We start from the raw sequence: 17,062 nt of genomic DNA, 5'->3' as shown, positions 1-17,062 counted from the left end.
CGAGGACCGAACTTGAGCACCCCTGATCTAGACAATGCTGGTTTGTGTGAGGTGTGTGTGTGTGTGTGTGTGTGTGTGTGTGTGTGTGTGTGTGTGTGTGTGTGTTTTAATTAATCCACTACTTTGATAGAGTGTGCATTAGATGTATGTGTCTTGGAGGAATTCTTCACAGCAGTGGGCGTGCGGGGACCTTGTTGGGAGGGGCGAATAGTGTGCTTGGAAAAAAAGACGGGAGAAAAAAAACATTAGATTCTAAAAAATACTTCCTACAATTATCCTTCCATACCTGCTTAATCGGTTGATGGCGTTCTACGACAATGGAGGACATGGGCGGAGCCATACCCATCACCTGGAGGTTGCTGCGTACACTTTTACCAGAAATTGGTTGCGATGTGGTGCGAGCTGTTATAGTTTTTGCCGGTTTCTGTTGGCCAGCTGTGACTATACGCCCGGAGGTCTGTGGAGACAATTAGCGAGGGCATTATTGCGGCAGTGGACGTTTCAAGTCTGTGCACTAAAACAAGCATTACTGACTAAATTGTTTCTTTGATGAAACATTTCATTGCCAGGGTTCTTTGAAGCATGCAATAGCATTCTTTTTAGCTGACACGCTTTCAAACCAGGGCGGGAGAAAGACTAAAATCATCATTTGATCAATGATAGGTAAAGATGTGTTTGCTACTGTATGTAAAACTCTTCTGTCTTCTGTCACCTGGTTGAAAAGATCCACAGGTGACAGTTACAAGAAAAGAATGTAGCACAGCACACCTGCTTGTGGAAAGTAGAACTGCCCGCTTGTGGGAATGAACTGTGAGCTGCTGAAGGGGAAGGCAGGACTTCGCTGGTGTACCACACGCCCATCTGAGGAAAAGGAATACAAGGGGGGGTTATTTTTTATTTTATATTAACTCATTCACTGCCATTGACGGCTATAGACGTCAAAAATTAATTTGAACTATTTCTATTAGTTTAACATTTTTCCACTTTTGTTAAGAGTATGAAAATCTAGGGAAAAAAAATATTGTACATTTAGAACAGATACAAAATTTGTTAACTAGTGAAGTCATGCGATTAATTATGATAAAAAAAAAAAATCCCCTGGCGCCCTTGAGTTTTAATAATCTTTTCTTTAAAAAAATAAAATAAAAAATAAAATACAAATAATTACAATTACTTTAAAAAAAAAGAGGGGAGTCAGGCGATTACATTTTTTCGTAATTAATCGCATGACTTCACTAGTTAACTTACGATTAATCACAAATGTTGTATCTGTTCTAAATGCACAAATTTTTTTTCTAGGTTCTATACTCGATAACAAAAGTGGAAAAATTGTCACTAGTAAACAAATTTTAGATCTGTTCTAAATGTACAATACATTTTTTCCTAGGTTTTCATACTCTAGTTAACAAAGGTGGGAACATTTTTAAACTAAAATAAATAGTTCAAATGATTTTGTTACGTCTATAGCCGTCAATGGCAGTGAATGAGTTATGGTCACATAAGATCACTTAAAAATAAATAAAAATATTATTATTATTTTTCAATTTATTTGTGTATTTATTTATTTATTATATTTTTATATTACAACAAATATTGTATTTCTGCCATACCCTGCTGTCACCTTCATGGTGGCTAGGAGATTCCGGGCGGTCAAAGTGAACCGGGCTACCAACAGCGCATTGAGCCAATGGTGCAGAACCAGGCTCGTCCCAAGGTGGTGGGGAGTCTGCAGAGGGGAAAATGTTTACTGAAAACCAAAAATTCCATACGGTCAGCTTGATTAAATACATTTCTCCCAATGAGTGTAATTATTTTTATGACATTCAATTATGTCAAGCGTACAGTATTCATGCATTATTGTAAACTATTATTTTATATGGGAAAATTGTGAGAAAATATACATACTAGGGGTGTCAAAATTAGTGCTTTAATTCAAAGTTCCTTTAATGCCACAATTTTTTTTCTACGCAATTAAGGAGCAATGAAAAGAAAAATGCACTGAGCTGTCACCAACGTCTTACAAATGCAATTATACCATCTAGTGGCAGAAAAATTACCTCAACACAAATCAATATTACACTCGTTTTCATCTTTTTAATTTTAACTCAATGTTATGAATTATTATGAAATTACTGTATCAATGACTAAAAGATGCAGCCATATTTCTATTAGTTTAATTTTTTCCCACTTATGTTAACAGGAGTATGAAAAAAATTATTGTACATTTAGAACAGATATAAACTTTGTAATTAATCGTGAGTTGACTATTGAAGTCATGTGATTAATTATGATTAAAAATTTTAAATCGCCCGACACCCCTAATAAATAGGTATTTAAAATATTCCCAAAACACATTTGTCAACCAGCATTCACCCCGATTAATTACTTAGAATAAGCACCTCCTACTTTCTGAGGTTGAGGAAATTATTAATGCCCCCAGCCTCTATTGTATCTCAGGAAATAGAATTTACGTATTTTAATTAATACATTCAAAGTTTCAAATTTAAAAATATATTTAAACATATTTTAAAGAGATACTTGCCTCATTTAGCCATTTCCAGCAGTCAAAAGTTAATATTTTGTCTAGAATTAATGTGATAGCGTCATTATTTCTCATGTACAATTCTTACCTTTAAAAACACATTTTGCCACTTGCTGTCGACTGAAAGTGACAAGGTAACGCCCAATCACGGCTCACCTGTTTTGTGTGTTTGGTCATGTGACGTTCACCAAGTGAGCCATGATTGGTCATTACCTGTTTCATCATGAGCATGCGTGATGTCATCTTCAGTCGACAGCAAGTGGCAACGTGTTTTGGAAGGTATTAATTGTACATGAAAAATGATGAAGTAATCACATTAATTCTAGATAAAAATATTTTCTTCTTACTGCTGAAAATGGCTACATGAGTCAAGTAGTATCCCTTTAATACATTCAAACGTATTTGCAAGTATATCTAAAGCTATTTAAGTACGTTCAAATATACTTGCAGTGCAAATACGTTTAAACATAATTGCAGGCTGAATGCTAAAAATTAGCTTAGCCTGCAAGTACGTTCAAACGTATTATACATAGAGGTTTTAAACGCAAATAAGTTCAAATTTAGTCAATTGCGATTCGTAACAATTTCAATAGAGTGGACATTACAGGTGCTGGTGCGCATTCTGGATGAAGCCCGGCCTCCAGTGGCACCTGGAGCCTGTTGAGAGGAGCGAAGATATTTGGAGGCGGTAGCCTGACCAAGAGTTTGCTTGGAGGAAAGAAAGAGAGTAAAATTTGATTTTACACACTGAGAACTGACTTTAAAATAAAGAAAGAATATGAACTAATGAAAATCAGGAATTGTTAATTCAGTATTATTGTGGGTTTGTTTTTATTTCACAAAAGTGTACCAACAAGCATATGGCACACTGTATTTCACATTCTGAACTTACCTGCGTCAAAGGATGATGGAAGTCGACAGCAGTGGAGATCATAGGTGGAGCCACACTCATCTCTTGATTGCTGCGTGTACTCTTGCCAGCATGCTGGGTGGAGCTGCGAGCGGCTGCACTTTTTGTAGGTTTTTGTTGGCCGGCTATCAGCACCCCCCCACTAGCCTGTTGAAACAATTACTATTTCGATCGCGCGGTAGGCCTTCATTTGATGTCACCAGGTCGAAAATCATTTTTTTCAGAAAAAGCGACTTGGAAACATTATGACTCTGTCGCTCACCTGTTTATGGAAGACAGTGCCTGGCCCGTGTGGGAATAAGCTGACTGCGGTGCGTGCGGCTGAAGAGTGCCCGGCTGCCGCGTGCCGAACTGCAGGGTGCCTGGCTTGAGGGTGCCCGCTTGTGTGTGCAGTGGAAGTGGTGGGGAATTCAGGGTGAGGCCTTGGCGAACCAAAACCCATCTGAGGAAAAGGAATGCAGGTAGAATAAGGTAGGGATGGGATTTTGTGGCATATTTATCAATGCTAAACATAGTAAGTGTAAGAGAAACATTTAACATCATAATACAAGTAAACGAGTTTAATTTCAATTTTAGGAACCTAATTCAAGAGCATTTAATGAATCTAAAATGGAACCAAAACATAGTTGTATTTACATATAGGTTGCTGTATCTTGGGACGGAGACAATAATATGTTATACGTGACCTCACTAGCCTAAAAAACATGACAATCTGATTAATATTACATTTATTCAATAAGAGTAATGCAGCAAAATCCAGCCATTTTTATCCATCTCATCCATTTTGACACTTGCTGTCAACTGAAAATGACGTCATCACAGTTGCTCTGGGCTCAGGCTACGACCAATCACAGCTCACCTGTTCTCTGAAGCTGAGCTGTGATTGGGTGTTATCTGAGACATGAGCAACTGTGACGTCGTTTTCAAATCAATAGCAAATATCAAAATTCTGATATAGATAGAAACTACTGGATTTTGCTGCTTAACTCATATTCCAATAACGCAATATTAACCAAGAATATCATATTTAGGCTAATGGCGCTGCATAGAACATATTCTTGTCAATACATTGTTTTTGGGAGGGGGGGGCTTCCCCTTTAACTCATTCACTCCCAGCCATTTTCACTGAAGCAACCCCCTTTCCCAAAATTAGAGTCTCTTCTTTCATCATAAAAAAAAGTGTATTTCTATTTGTGTCCGTTTTGTAGCAATTAGCATAAGAATATAGCTAAGTTTAATCATTATTCACAATGTGCTTAAAACAGTGGGGGAAAGAGCTTTTTGCAACATTGATCTCTTATACTCTGCTGCCACCCGCTGGCCGTTTTTATAATAAATACCATTGCTTCAAGCATTCTCCAGTTCAGAGGCTGCATGAAAGCTTTCTGTATGCTCTAGCATAAAAAATAAAAAAAAACATAATTAAAATAACGTATAAATATGTCTTTGGGAGCATGGTGATATATAAAATAGAACATATTTATAAGTTTTGGGGGATCAAATGAGTTAAACAATGCCAGTGTTTCCTTTCAAATCTCTGGTGCCTTACCCTGTCGCTGTCGTCACGGGGAGACCTTGGGCGGTCAAACGGGGCTGGGCCGCGGCCAGCAGCGTCAGGATCATCATCAGGGGATGAATTGGGGTCTAGTAAGCAAAGTGGTTATTTAATATAAAGTACAATATTGCTATGCGGGAATTAGACAATAGACTCGTTCATTGCAATGTGCAGCCAATAACGGGTCTTCAAAACTCAAAAGGTGTGTGTCATTCGTAGCATACCAAACTCATCAGGGCCTTGGGGTCCTTCGTCTGCAGTTGTAAACAAGTGGAGAGTCTCCATGTTGAGCGCGCACACACCCCTCATCAGGGCTTTCTTCATACACACTTCTCGGCGCTCTCGCTCAAGTTGCAATCGCTCAATCTCGGCTTGGGCCTTCGCGAGATCATCATTGTGTTCTGAATGGATCTAAAACACAATGTACCGAGTAAAAAAAAAAAAAAAGTACGCAACAGAACTTTTAAAAGATAAACTTGGCCAAAGTACTGCTATAGCGGGACCAATACCTACCGTCTGAATCTGTGTCTCGTAACTTTTCGACAGGCGGGTGCACACCTCCTCCGCTCTTCCACGGCATGCCTGCTCCACCCTGGCCGTCCATTCTTTCTGGCTGAGCGAGTGCCATGCCAACCACACCTTCTTCTTCAGATGCAAATTGTAGTGCTGCCGCGCTATCTGGCTAGCATAAGCCTGAAAAGGAAATCGCAAACAAATTACTCAAAACAGGAGTGCCTTTTCTAACAAAGTGCATTAAGTCACTGTAATAAATACTACAAACATTATTTGGATTGATTTTTATTTACTCTGTATTCAAATGGACCTAATAATTATACTATTCAGGAACGTACAGTGCTTTACAAATGTATTAGACCGTGTCCTAACACCGAGAATAGACCATCCATCATCATCATGAAGTGCTTTAATATGGACCGTTTCAATTTCAGTGACCTCAAAGTTTTACCAAGGTTTCAACAGGGATGTATTGCAAACTGAAAACCGACTTTTAATACCCACGTTTGAGCCGGCTCACTGGGCTTCTGTGAGGAGTCCGAAATGAATCAAGCATATATAGCATTGTACCTTTTGACCGAGAAGAGATATTGTTAAAGATAAGTCAAGAGATACCATAACAACATAAAGTATACACTGTAGCAGGCATGTATACAGTAAAATAATAATGGGCATTTAATGATCCCAAATACGATTTAATAAGTTTTTTGGTACATGGTGGGAGAAACGATTCAATTAGGTTCGACTCAGTGGGATTCCCGATTTGATTCGACATGTTACAGTTCAGTTCGAGAGGATACGAGGCAATGACTGTGTTGTCATTTTTCATATATTTGATTGAACTTGTCAGTGCTGTAAATGTAAACAAATTTCCTTCTAAGATACATCTCTCAAATAAAAGACGATTCAATACGGAACCGTCCGATTCAGTTTGATTCCACTGAGTCACATTTTTTTAATTACATTTTTTTCTAGTTCAAACCAGTTTTTGTTACACCCTTAAGCATTAATATTGACATGGTATTTTTCTAAAGATAGAAGACAGGTAAGATATTGTGTTTAAATGTGTCAATTGCTTTAAATTGTCCAAAAAAAGGACAAATAATTTTCAAAATGAAAGAAAACTTTGAATATTTTCCATGAATATTTCAAGACAACTTTCTTGTGTTATTACCGGTCATAAGATACACATTTCACCATTTTGGCCATGAATGTACATAGATGAAAACATCATGAAAGTGTAGTTGTCCTATATTAATTACTTTCATCAACTAATTAAAAAAAAATTAATATAATGGATTGAAAAAGAAGAAACCCATTTTTAGCCTATGTTTTGGTTTGAATTTTTTCCAAATAAAACCTCATTTGTACACACAAAAAATATGTCTGGTATGTTGGTGAATGCTGGGACAAAAAAAAAAATAGAAATAAAAAAATCACGGTGGCACAGAATAAATCACTATACCTCCTCTTTGGCCTCAAAGTACTGAAGTCTCCATTGGGTGAAGGCTTTCATCTTTTCAAGCTTCTGTTTTTGTCTGTTCAACACCACACTCAGATTTCTAATCATCTGAAGGAGAGGGACAGTATTGAACAATCAGTCCTCGGGTGCAGCTCTGCATAAACAGCGCATTATGGTAGATCTTAAATTATACACAACGCTCGATGTGGTCACCTCATCCTTTCTCTTGTTGGAAGTCTCAAAGGTGCGTAGCAGTTCCTTCAGGCTGGCCATCTCCGCCGTCAAGGCCTCATTCTCGCCTGCAGCAATCTCCCTCACCTTCTGCAACTCTCGCCTGTGTTGCTCTACGAAGGCCACTCTCCACTTCCTCAGCTCCCTCAGCACATTGATCTGATTGACAGAGAGAGCGTGAGCATGTAACGAGGGGCACGGATCTGAGTATTCACAGGTCGAACCCAGGGAATATACAATGCAGCGGAACCTCCAAAGTTAAAAGTTACCAATGTTGTATGATTTAGAGTAAGATTGTCTGCATTGCATAATCAAATTGTTCTGGGTTTGAAACTTGGCTCATTGTGAATTTTGCTCGTTCTCCCCATAATGGAAACGGGTTTCTCCAGGTGTTCTGGGTTCCTCCCACATTCCCCAAAAATGCATGTTTAATTAATTGAACTCTTGAAACTACTCATGGATGTGAATGTGAGAGTCATTTTTTTTTTTTTAACTATACAGCGCTTCACCCATCTTGCCATGACAGTTAATATGTGACAACAGTGCCTGTACACTTTTTTTTATTATGAGCTTTATGATGGCAATTGTTTAAACCTGGAACAAATTTACATAACTTAGCATGGGGAAAAATACCTTTGAAAAATGACAACTTTTGTTTGACTTTGAAGGCGCCACCGTACAATAATAATTGCTTACCGATTACTTGTGAAATTACCTCACATATTGCACTACTCATTATTGTAATGCCATTCCTGGGCCGATTTTGTAATTAAGAAAAACAAGTAAAAGGGAGTACACCATGTCACAAACCTGACCTTTAAATTTTGGGTCCATGTGTCTAGAATGTTCTCCATCTTATTAATATTCTCCTCTGAGATGAAAAGCTCCACTTCTGTGTACTCTGTGAATTCTTGGGTGTTTGGCTGTGCACTTTCCGATGCATCCTGCAATCCATCTGTGCTTCCCAAACCTCTGTTAGAAGTGTGCCGAGTCTTCTCTAGCAACCGAAGCAAACGCAAACAGAACAGAGTCAAATTGAGATGCTCCTTCACAATAGTAAATTGATCATGCAATTTATGGACGTACTCGACTTAATGACTCAATGAGTGAAATGCAATACCTGCTACTTGTGAATTTCTCAGTGAACTGTGACCCTCTGTAGACACATTTGTGGCACCTCTCCCCACTGAGCGAGCAACAGAGGCGGTCTCCAGTCTAGGCGAAGCCACTGTACTTTGGAGGAGCTCCTCATATTCATCCTGTTAGACCACAAAACAAAGGAGACTAGGTTGATTTCTACTTAAATATTAGATTATTATCGTCTTCCATGCTTAGTGTACAATATAAACTGACCTTAAATAAACATTTTATAGAGCAGTTTATTTACCTGTAGCTCAGTGGAGACAGAGTTGCTGTGATATGTTGAGTCTGTAGGCAACACTGGAACACTGGCCTCTTCATCTGAAGACATCGAAACGGGAATATGAGCTGCTGGAAGAAGATAGTTAACTGAGTTATACTGTTGAGCCTATGTCACAAATAACATTTCAGATTTATATAGTATAATTAAAATGTAATCTTAGATTTGAAGTCTAATAACAAAACAATCGGGAGTCAGGACCATACTGTGCATCACGGTGTTAATGTAAATTATTAACGTAGCAGCAAGAGGAAACCATCAACGAGTTATGATGAAAATGGTAATAATGTATTAAACTAATGTGATAAAGTACCGACAAAATAAGATGACTGAAGGTACAGATACATTGAAATAAACGCTCATTAGTTTTTGTTGCAAATGTCACAAATCTGTGATTGTTGTTTCTCAGACACGCTGTGAAGTTTTAAAAACGTAACGTACCTGAACGGACAAAAGTAATTGTGCTTTAAATGTGGCGAAATGCTATTTATAATGTAAAAGAGAAGATTTACCTCCCTGTTAACCCGTCGGTTGGTACAAGCTTGATAAGTCGTTTGAATCGAACAACCCCTCAACAACAGATTATATGATTGGGTACTCTTCGAGTAGGCTAAATACCCGCGACTCTGATTGGTTATAGTGTTTCCTGGTAACGAAAACCGGAACAACGCTGGCGTAGCTCAAATCTGAATCCTGGTAAAGCCTCCTATGTGTTCCTGGCGCTAGAAAGTAGCACAGTTAGTACTAGCAGGTTGTCCCCGCAACCATTAAATGCACTTGACTTGTACCTACAAAGGACTTTAACTCGAATATTGTGTTCCATTACATCACACCAAGGCATTGCTAAACTTTCTACTATTTTAACAAATATCGTTCCCGGCGTCGGGAAATTTTAAAGGACCTGAAATTGGGAAGAGGGGCGAAAACGAAAATACCATTTAAATATTTTTCAAAGATTATTTTCCATATGAGACACGATTTGCAGGCACCCAATGCATTGTGGGCTGGAAAGAAAACAAGGACAACATCAAACAAGTAAAGAAACCAAAATGATGCAGAAAAGGATGGGAAAGCTAGTTCCAATAACTTCAGTTGAATATTAATATTAATAAAACATAAAAATATTTTGTGAATGAATTCTGCTCTCTCCTTGTTCTGTTGCCATTGATATTACCCTGACACATTGTGGAATGTAATAAATCATTAGTAAATAAAATAAACGTTGTTGTTTTACAAACTCCCAAAATTATTCCGAAAACACTGACAAATATCCAGCAGCACTGATGAAAAATTATTGTGCTCTCCAGCATTAAAATTGTCCAACACTGGCCTAAAATCAATCAATCACTCAACCAATCAACCAACCAATCAATCAATCAATCAATCAATCAATCAATCAATCAATCAATCAATCAATCAATCAATCAATCAATCAATCAATCAATCAAACAAACTGAAACACCTGTTTTCTGAAGCTGAGTCGTGATTGGTTGTTGCCTCAGCCCTGAGCAACTGTATTATACTGTAATGTCATTTTCAGTCGACGAAAAGTGGCAAAATGGCCGCCCCTGTGATAGATACAAACAGGTAGATTTAGCAAGCTGATTTTACTCATACTCCACAAACACAATATTAATCAGAATACCGTGTTTAGACTAGTGGGCCTGCATAGAAATAATATTGGAAAGAAATGTTTGGTTTGAATTTCCCTTTAACTCCCTATGGAGATAAGGCCGTCCTACAATGTTTACCTTTAGAAACGCTCTCTCTCTTCTGTCAGAAAATGAAATGTTCACATTCTTCTCTCTCAGTTTGTTCAATCTGTTCCAGGACAATAATCACAGGCACATTTTGCTCCCACCCCCAGCCGGTACTTTAGCTCACATACATAACTACTAGGTTAATGCAATGGTTTATAGAACAGAAAGTGGGAAATTGTTCTATTTATTGTTTAAAATGTAGTTGTTTTATTTTATGCATTTGTACTATTTTGGTTCGCTCATTTAGCTATGAAAAGAGTTCACACGCTTCTGAGCTTAACCTCTGCTGCATGGTAACTTTAAAAATAAATGGATTTAAATGAACAAAAGTAATTCACGTCCATCTCATCTGATCATCACCAACAGGAAACATAAATACTATTTTCTTTTCTTGTTGATACACCAGTGTTTTTCCACATGACTACTAAGAAGCGTAATCATTTGTCACATAGCTATTTTATCAGTATTTTTGTAGTGTTGACATTTTTACCTTGCAGTCCAACAGTTCTATTTAAAACTTTTTTTTCCTGATGATCAGGACAATGGCGCCCCCCCCCCCCCCCACCACGTGAGTCAATATGGTACCAATATAACCATCCAACCCCCAGAATCACATTGGCACCCTCTGTGCTTCTTCATCCTCCATTAACCAGGAAGTAGACTGCTAGCTAGCAAACAGATGGCTAAACAAACCCAAATACAAAGCACTAGAAATTGCTTCCACTTCAATTCGTACTGTAGATCAGCGTTGCTGAAGGTTTGTGCTGTTCTTCAGTGTTTCCCAACCGGGAGGTACATAAGCACATTGCAGTGGGTACGTGGAAACGTTTAATATTTTATTTCCAAAATGATAAGTAAACACAGTTATTCATTTTATAAGCCGGTCAATTAAACGGCATGTGTGCTTTGTTCCTGATAATTAATGTTTAAAGGCCTGTTTAAAGTAGAGTTATTCAAATGAGCTCCGTTTTTTTGTGTGGTGCATGTTATAAGAGGTATGTTTATTATTTATTTTAATTTCATATTTGTAATTTAAATTAAAACATTTATTTTCAAGGCTACATATTTATGTTTATGTTTAATTTGAATTAAAAAGAACATTTCAAATCATTATGTACCTTTTTTTTTTACAAATAATATTGGGGGGTTTTCTGTCGCCACGAAAAAAAAAAAAGAGTACAATATGGCCTGATTGGCTAGTATCTTCCTTTGTGTGCTACAAGTTAAGTGTTGCTATCGAGTTAGTTTTCTTAAAACTATTGCTTGTCACAGTCAGGTTGTACAAACAAACAAATAAAAGACTCCACAATTTTTTTCAACTTGTTTAAAAAATATATTTAATAATGTTTTCTCATGTGTTGCTATATTTAGCAGTGATTTTATCTAGCCGTGTCCTTCATAAATGCATGTCGTATCAGTCTGTATTGTAAAACTACAACAACCTTGGGTCAATTTAATTACATTATAGGAAGGAAGAAAACTTTGAGTATGACTAAGGCTGCCTTTTAATTTTTTGCATGTGTTCAGAATATTTTCCATCATGCCTTAATTATCCCATGTGCTATAAAAAGTTATACTTCAGTGGACTTTTTGAAAGTACATTTCTCACGATAAATGAGTAGACTCCCTTTGAAAAGTATGCTTTTTTACTTTTTATCAAATAGTATAGAAAATATTGATTGTGGAAACTCAAGGTTTTCTAACTGAGCTGTTGGGGTGTATTTATTTTTGTGCACAGTATGTCTGGCCTTCTCTGGCAAGAAAAGCAAACAAACGACAGAAAATATGCAAATTAGGATGCGATTCCAAATCCTGCTAGGATGTTGCATTATTGTTCAAGAAGAAAAATAACATACTCAGAATGCTGAATCAGACTAGTGAGCTTCTTCATCCGAGAATAAGTTTATGTCAATATCTTAATTAAATCCTGTGGGGGGTAGACGGTGGCGAGAGAAAGGCTGTACTCTAAAAAGCAATACGGGAAACGAGCCAGGGAGATCATTACCAATCAGCCCGTGTGGTTTTTACATCCCCGTGCACTGCTCCATGACAGTTAAAGCACTAAAGCTCAAATGAGAGCTGCAGATGGAGCGGGGGCCTGGGGGTTCTGGTTTACCATACGGGTATCAATGGGAAAACAGTAGGAGGGTACAAACTGACGAAATGATGTCATATGCATTAGGAAGAGACGGGGTTTTTCATGTTACTAAAGCTAAATCCCTTTTGACAGCGGATCCAGTGACGAGGTCAGAGTTTGGAAGGGCACATGTCATGTTTCTGACAGAAAGGCTTGGTGAAATGGGCAGCGTATTAGAGCAACCCTACAATACCTGCTGGCGGCTGTAAATTAAGCTTTACCATCTCTATGTGAGTTGCGACCTGCAGACAGCGATATGACGTGCCCAGCCTCTGCAAGGGAACAAGATTGTCTCACACCACATTGTGGAGGGTCTCCATTATATATATATATATATATATATATATATATATATATATATATATATATCACGTGAATTGTTCTCACCCGGTCCTGTAGAAAAATCCTGGTATGGTGGAAGACATTAGCGCTTCATTAATGTATATATTGTATGTAAGTACTGATTTTCAAGGTGCTGTATTTGTTTTCTGTTTTTTCTCGAATTGAACAAATGACTAATAAATGGATGAATTGTACATATATATATATATATATATATATATATATATATATATATATATATATATATATATATTAGAGCTGTCAAACAATTACATTTTTTAATCAGATTAATCACATTTTAGAATTTTGATTAATCGCTTAATAAAAAAGGTTTTTTTTAATCAACATTTGTTTCCCCGCCAAATTTGAAGAGCATCGGTTATGTGTTAATTCTTTCGACAATTTTTTGTTATGAAGACGTCTTCAAAAAATTTTGATCCACTGGACACGCTCATCCTCCTCTTTTTCTAATACATTAATTACTTGCATAATTTAAGATGGAAAAAAGATGACCCCAATATTTTGACATGAACAAATATTCTAAATGTGATACGCAAACATTTATTAAATGCTTTACTTTAATGCATGCAATCATGTTTATTGCTCAAACACAACCTGTGCTACCTTTTACGTAGCCATCCGCTGTCACGCTAAAGGGTAATAATATATGGTCAAAATTAATAGAGAGAGAGAGAGAGAGAGAGAGAGAGAGAGAGAGAGAGAGAGAGAGAGAGAGAGAGAGTCTCTTTGTTCTTTTTATTTTGGTGGGATCGTTGTTACACTCCTACACATTGTATTTCTGCATTTCTTGCCTGGCTATGAATTTGTGACTGAATTGTGAGGGCCTGAAGATAATCCTTGCGCGAGTGCAGGTTTCCTGTTGAGTGATAGCACAGGAAACCTCCACTCTCACAGTTTAATTCTCCATATTTCAGCGGTGCGTCAAGTGTTGTCACAGTTCCTCCTTTTTATTTCTTATATTCCCTGCAGGTGTTAGACGTGTTTATCACGTCACACTATGTTGTTTTAAACTATTTCTTGTGTCGAAATGCAAAAAGGAAAGGAGAGGAAACTCGTGCGTAAATGGAAACTAGCTTGAAGAAATGTTATTTACAGTAGCCTATATTATTCTGCCCTCTTTCTATAAAATGTAGCTTTACAGCATTGTTGATATGTTGCCGTCTGCTTCCTTCCTATCGGACCCTTTTAAAGCTTTTCACCCATTTCTCAGAAAAAGAAATACACCGAGGCTTGTCTGCTGAAATGCAATTCAGTTCACATTCTTCTCTCTTAGCCTGTTCAATCTGTTCCGGGACAGTAATCACAGCCCATTTTGCTTTCTTCCCTCCGGTATTTTAATTCAGGTACGTTCCACTATTCAGAATCATGTAACGGCAGACACAAAAGAAAACGAGATTAAAGATTTTGCTCATACTAGTTGATTTTTCTACTGCTACTAGATAGGCTACTATACATTTTTTTGATGCAGTGTACATTTCGGATGCCACTCCTGTCTTCAGAAATTATGTTTTCAGAACACATTTCAATTTACTGCTTGTATTGATTAGCCGTTTTCATCCTTTTCATTACAGAGTATGTTTTTCCACAAAAGCTGTGAAGCGGAAACTGCAAAAAAGGAATGAAGGGACTGAAGCGGTGAGTCTCAGCTTCTCCATGAGACAAAATCAATTAGCATCAGTGTCCACAACCATTTGCTCTAAAGTGGATCAAGTCTTTCCAGTCCACCTCATTCAGTGCGCTCCCCTTCAAAAGTATTGGAACAGATAGGCCGATTCATGACTGTTTGGGTTGAACACATGGCTTGACCTGAACCTTTTTTGCTCACCAGTCTCCGTGGCCAGTTCTTTCCCAAGAGTTACTAACCGCTCTGCATTTTTACTTGCCACAATTTTGTGGACAGTAGCAGTTATGCGCAACCAACTCCACATTCGCTAACAGGTCGAAGGACTTCCTTCCGGTTCAGGTGACAAGCGCAGACCCCTACGGCATGAGACCGGTTATTCAGGGGCATTCAACTAAAAATGTCCAGAACATTTCCTGAAGAAAAGGTCTAGATGATGATATAATGTCTATTTATTCATATAGCCTGGTCATTGTATCTACATATGCTAAGTTATAATCAATACCTCAGTCAAATTGAATTCATTAATTCAAAAACATTTTGCATTTATTATTATCAACTAACGCAGAACTAAAGAAACTACTGATACTATATGTATCAGTAGTGGTGCTCTTACATAACCTGGCAGAATTTGTGAAGTAATATTTTTTTAAATATGACCGATGGCTAAACAACACAGTTGACCCCCTTTTTCATATTCATTAGTTTTAAGTCTACTTTTTTTTTTTTTAAAGGTAGTGTGTAGGATTTAGTGCCATCTAGTGGTGAACTAATATAATGTACTGATTTTGAAATACGTGCACTACAGCGGGTGCCTCAGAAACACCACACATACATCGCAAGGCTACCACCAATTGTTTTTTGGCATGAGCGAGCATCCCGGCGAGCGGGAGCTAGCGCAGGGGTGGGCACACTGTTCGAGGGCCGGAGTCCTGCAGGTTTTAGATGTTTCCTTTCTCCAACACAGCTGATATAGCCTATGATCAGCTCATCAGCAAACTCTGCATAAGACTGATAATGATCCTGTTGATTGGAATCAGCTGTGTTGGAGCAGGGAAACATCCAAAACCTGCAGGATTCCGGCCCTCGAGGACCAAGTTTGCCCACCACTGAGCTAGCGGGAGCAGGAACTCGCTGGAGCGGCTAACAAGAACTAGCTGGGGCGGCTAGCGGTAGAAGCTAGCAAGAGAGCGAGAACATAGCAAAGGAAGACAAGCGGCGAGACCTACGATTATATATATATATTAAAAAAACGCACGTTGATGTAAGATCATCTTTTTGGGCATATTTTTTTTAATTAATTGTGTTTTTTTAATGAATTAATTATTAGTTCACCACTAGATGGCACTACTTGATATTATATACAACATTAACTTCAACAGTTCTATCTTGTCTATAACATGAACTAGAAATCTAAACTAAATATTGTACTTTCACAAATGAAAAGACACTTCATCATCTCTTTACGTGTATACTTGACAAAAAATAGAAGACGTATAGTAAAAGGAGGGAAATTGCTTGCATGCGTTTTAGATTGGATGGCGTGTGTGTGTACGCGTGTGTGCATGTGTGTGAGGGTCATTCTACTGTCCTGTACATTAAGCTAAGTGCTCCTCCACTCTCCAGCAGTACTAAATGGAGTTTTATGGCTTGGGGAGATGGGGGGGGGGGTGTCCCTATCCCAGGTCACTGCATCTGTGAATCATCATATTCAGAGGAGAGGGGAAAAAAAGTATCCGTTTTGTGTTTTACTGTGTGCATCTTTTTGTTCCTCTCCGGCATGTCTAATAATATGCAAGCCAGAGCCGAGTAGAGTATCCAAATCGATACCTACTTTGAATTATTCTCTACCACATGTTTCTTTGCTATTGATTTTGAGTTACTGCAAGGAAATGAATAGGTGGCGCGATCCATCAAAAAGCGAGTCATTTCTGCAGTGAAGCAAGTGTCACTGCTCCAGTGATGTAAACGCTGCAAGGCTGAACCGCTTTGCTTGCCTCAGTCAGGCTCTCATCCCATTCCTTCTTTGACTTTACAAATATGAATATCCAGCCATTTTATATTGATCTTGTAATCCTCATTAGCGTCGCAGGCATGATGGAGCCAATTCAAGCGGACTTTGAGTTAGGGTAACCTTAGGATGGTTGCCGGTCCATGGCATGTGCACATATTGACAAACAATCATTCACGTTCACATCTAAGGGCAATTTTGTCTTAAATGATCCTAGCATTGTCAGTTATGGTACTTTGAGGGTATTATGGGTGTGTGCAGTAGGGAAAGACCGATTATCGGCTAGGCCGATTATCGGCGTCGATATTCAGCGTTTTGACGAATATCAGCATCGGCCATTTTGAAGAATTATACGGCCGATAATAGATCCATTTAAAAAAGTGTTCAGGGGGAGAAAAAAAATCAGGGAACTAATTTTCATTTTATTTTTTTTATAGATGCTTCTGACTGTGGGATCTCTCTGCACGTTGTGTTTTTGTTTGAAATTAAAATAAAGATACCAGTAAGTAAAATTTTAATACTTCAGATATTTTGAAA

General features: G+C 37.9%; 1 protein-coding gene across 1 annotated transcript; it reads right to left on the bottom strand.

Moving 5' to 3' along the window:
• Positions 1–46: 46 nt before the first annotated feature.
• poc5 (POC5 centriolar protein homolog (Chlamydomonas)) lies at positions 47–9,258 on the bottom strand. Its single transcript, XM_086076382.1, has 15 exons — positions 9,146–9,258; positions 8,601–8,704; positions 8,334–8,472; positions 8,029–8,210; positions 7,196–7,372; positions 6,986–7,090; positions 5,521–5,700; positions 5,232–5,418; positions 5,002–5,096; positions 3,715–3,894; positions 3,435–3,599; positions 3,148–3,250; positions 1,611–1,726; positions 769–861; positions 47–457 (listed from the first exon to the last, which is right to left on the bottom strand). The coding sequence occupies exons 2-15, from the start codon at positions 8,682–8,684 to the stop codon at positions 167–169; spliced, it is 2,097 nt and encodes a 698-aa protein (XP_085932508.1). The 5' UTR covers positions 8,685–8,704; positions 9,146–9,258; the 3' UTR covers positions 47–166.
• Between the last annotated feature and the right edge of the window lie 7,804 nt (positions 9,259–17,062).

This window comes from Leptonotus elevatus, chromosome 5 (genome assembly GCF_054856555.1).
Source record: "Leptonotus elevatus isolate MCC_2025b chromosome 5, RoL_Lele_1.0, whole genome shotgun sequence".
In the NCBI taxonomy this organism is placed as follows: Eukaryota; Metazoa; Chordata; class Actinopteri; order Syngnathiformes; family Syngnathidae; genus Leptonotus; species Leptonotus elevatus.
The sequence above is the reverse complement of the archived record's forward strand: the minus strand, read 5'-3'. Positions and strand labels throughout refer to the sequence as shown.

What these genes read in the sequence shown, in the direction of transcription:
- poc5 (XM_086076382.1), bottom strand. Translation starts at nt 8,684, where the DNA reads ATGTCTTCAGATGAAGAGGCCAGTGTTCCAGTGTTGCCTACAGACTCA. An exon ending in CCAACAAGAGAAAGGATGAG is followed by an intron (nt 7,091 to 7,195) that starts GTGACCACATCG and finishes CCTCTCCTTCAG; the next exon opens with ATGATTAGAAATCTGAGTGT. An exon ending in TCCATCATCCTTTGACGCAG is followed by an intron (nt 3,251 to 3,434) that starts GTAAGTTCAGAA and finishes CTTTCCTCCAAG; the next exon opens with CAAACTCTTGGTCAGGCTAC.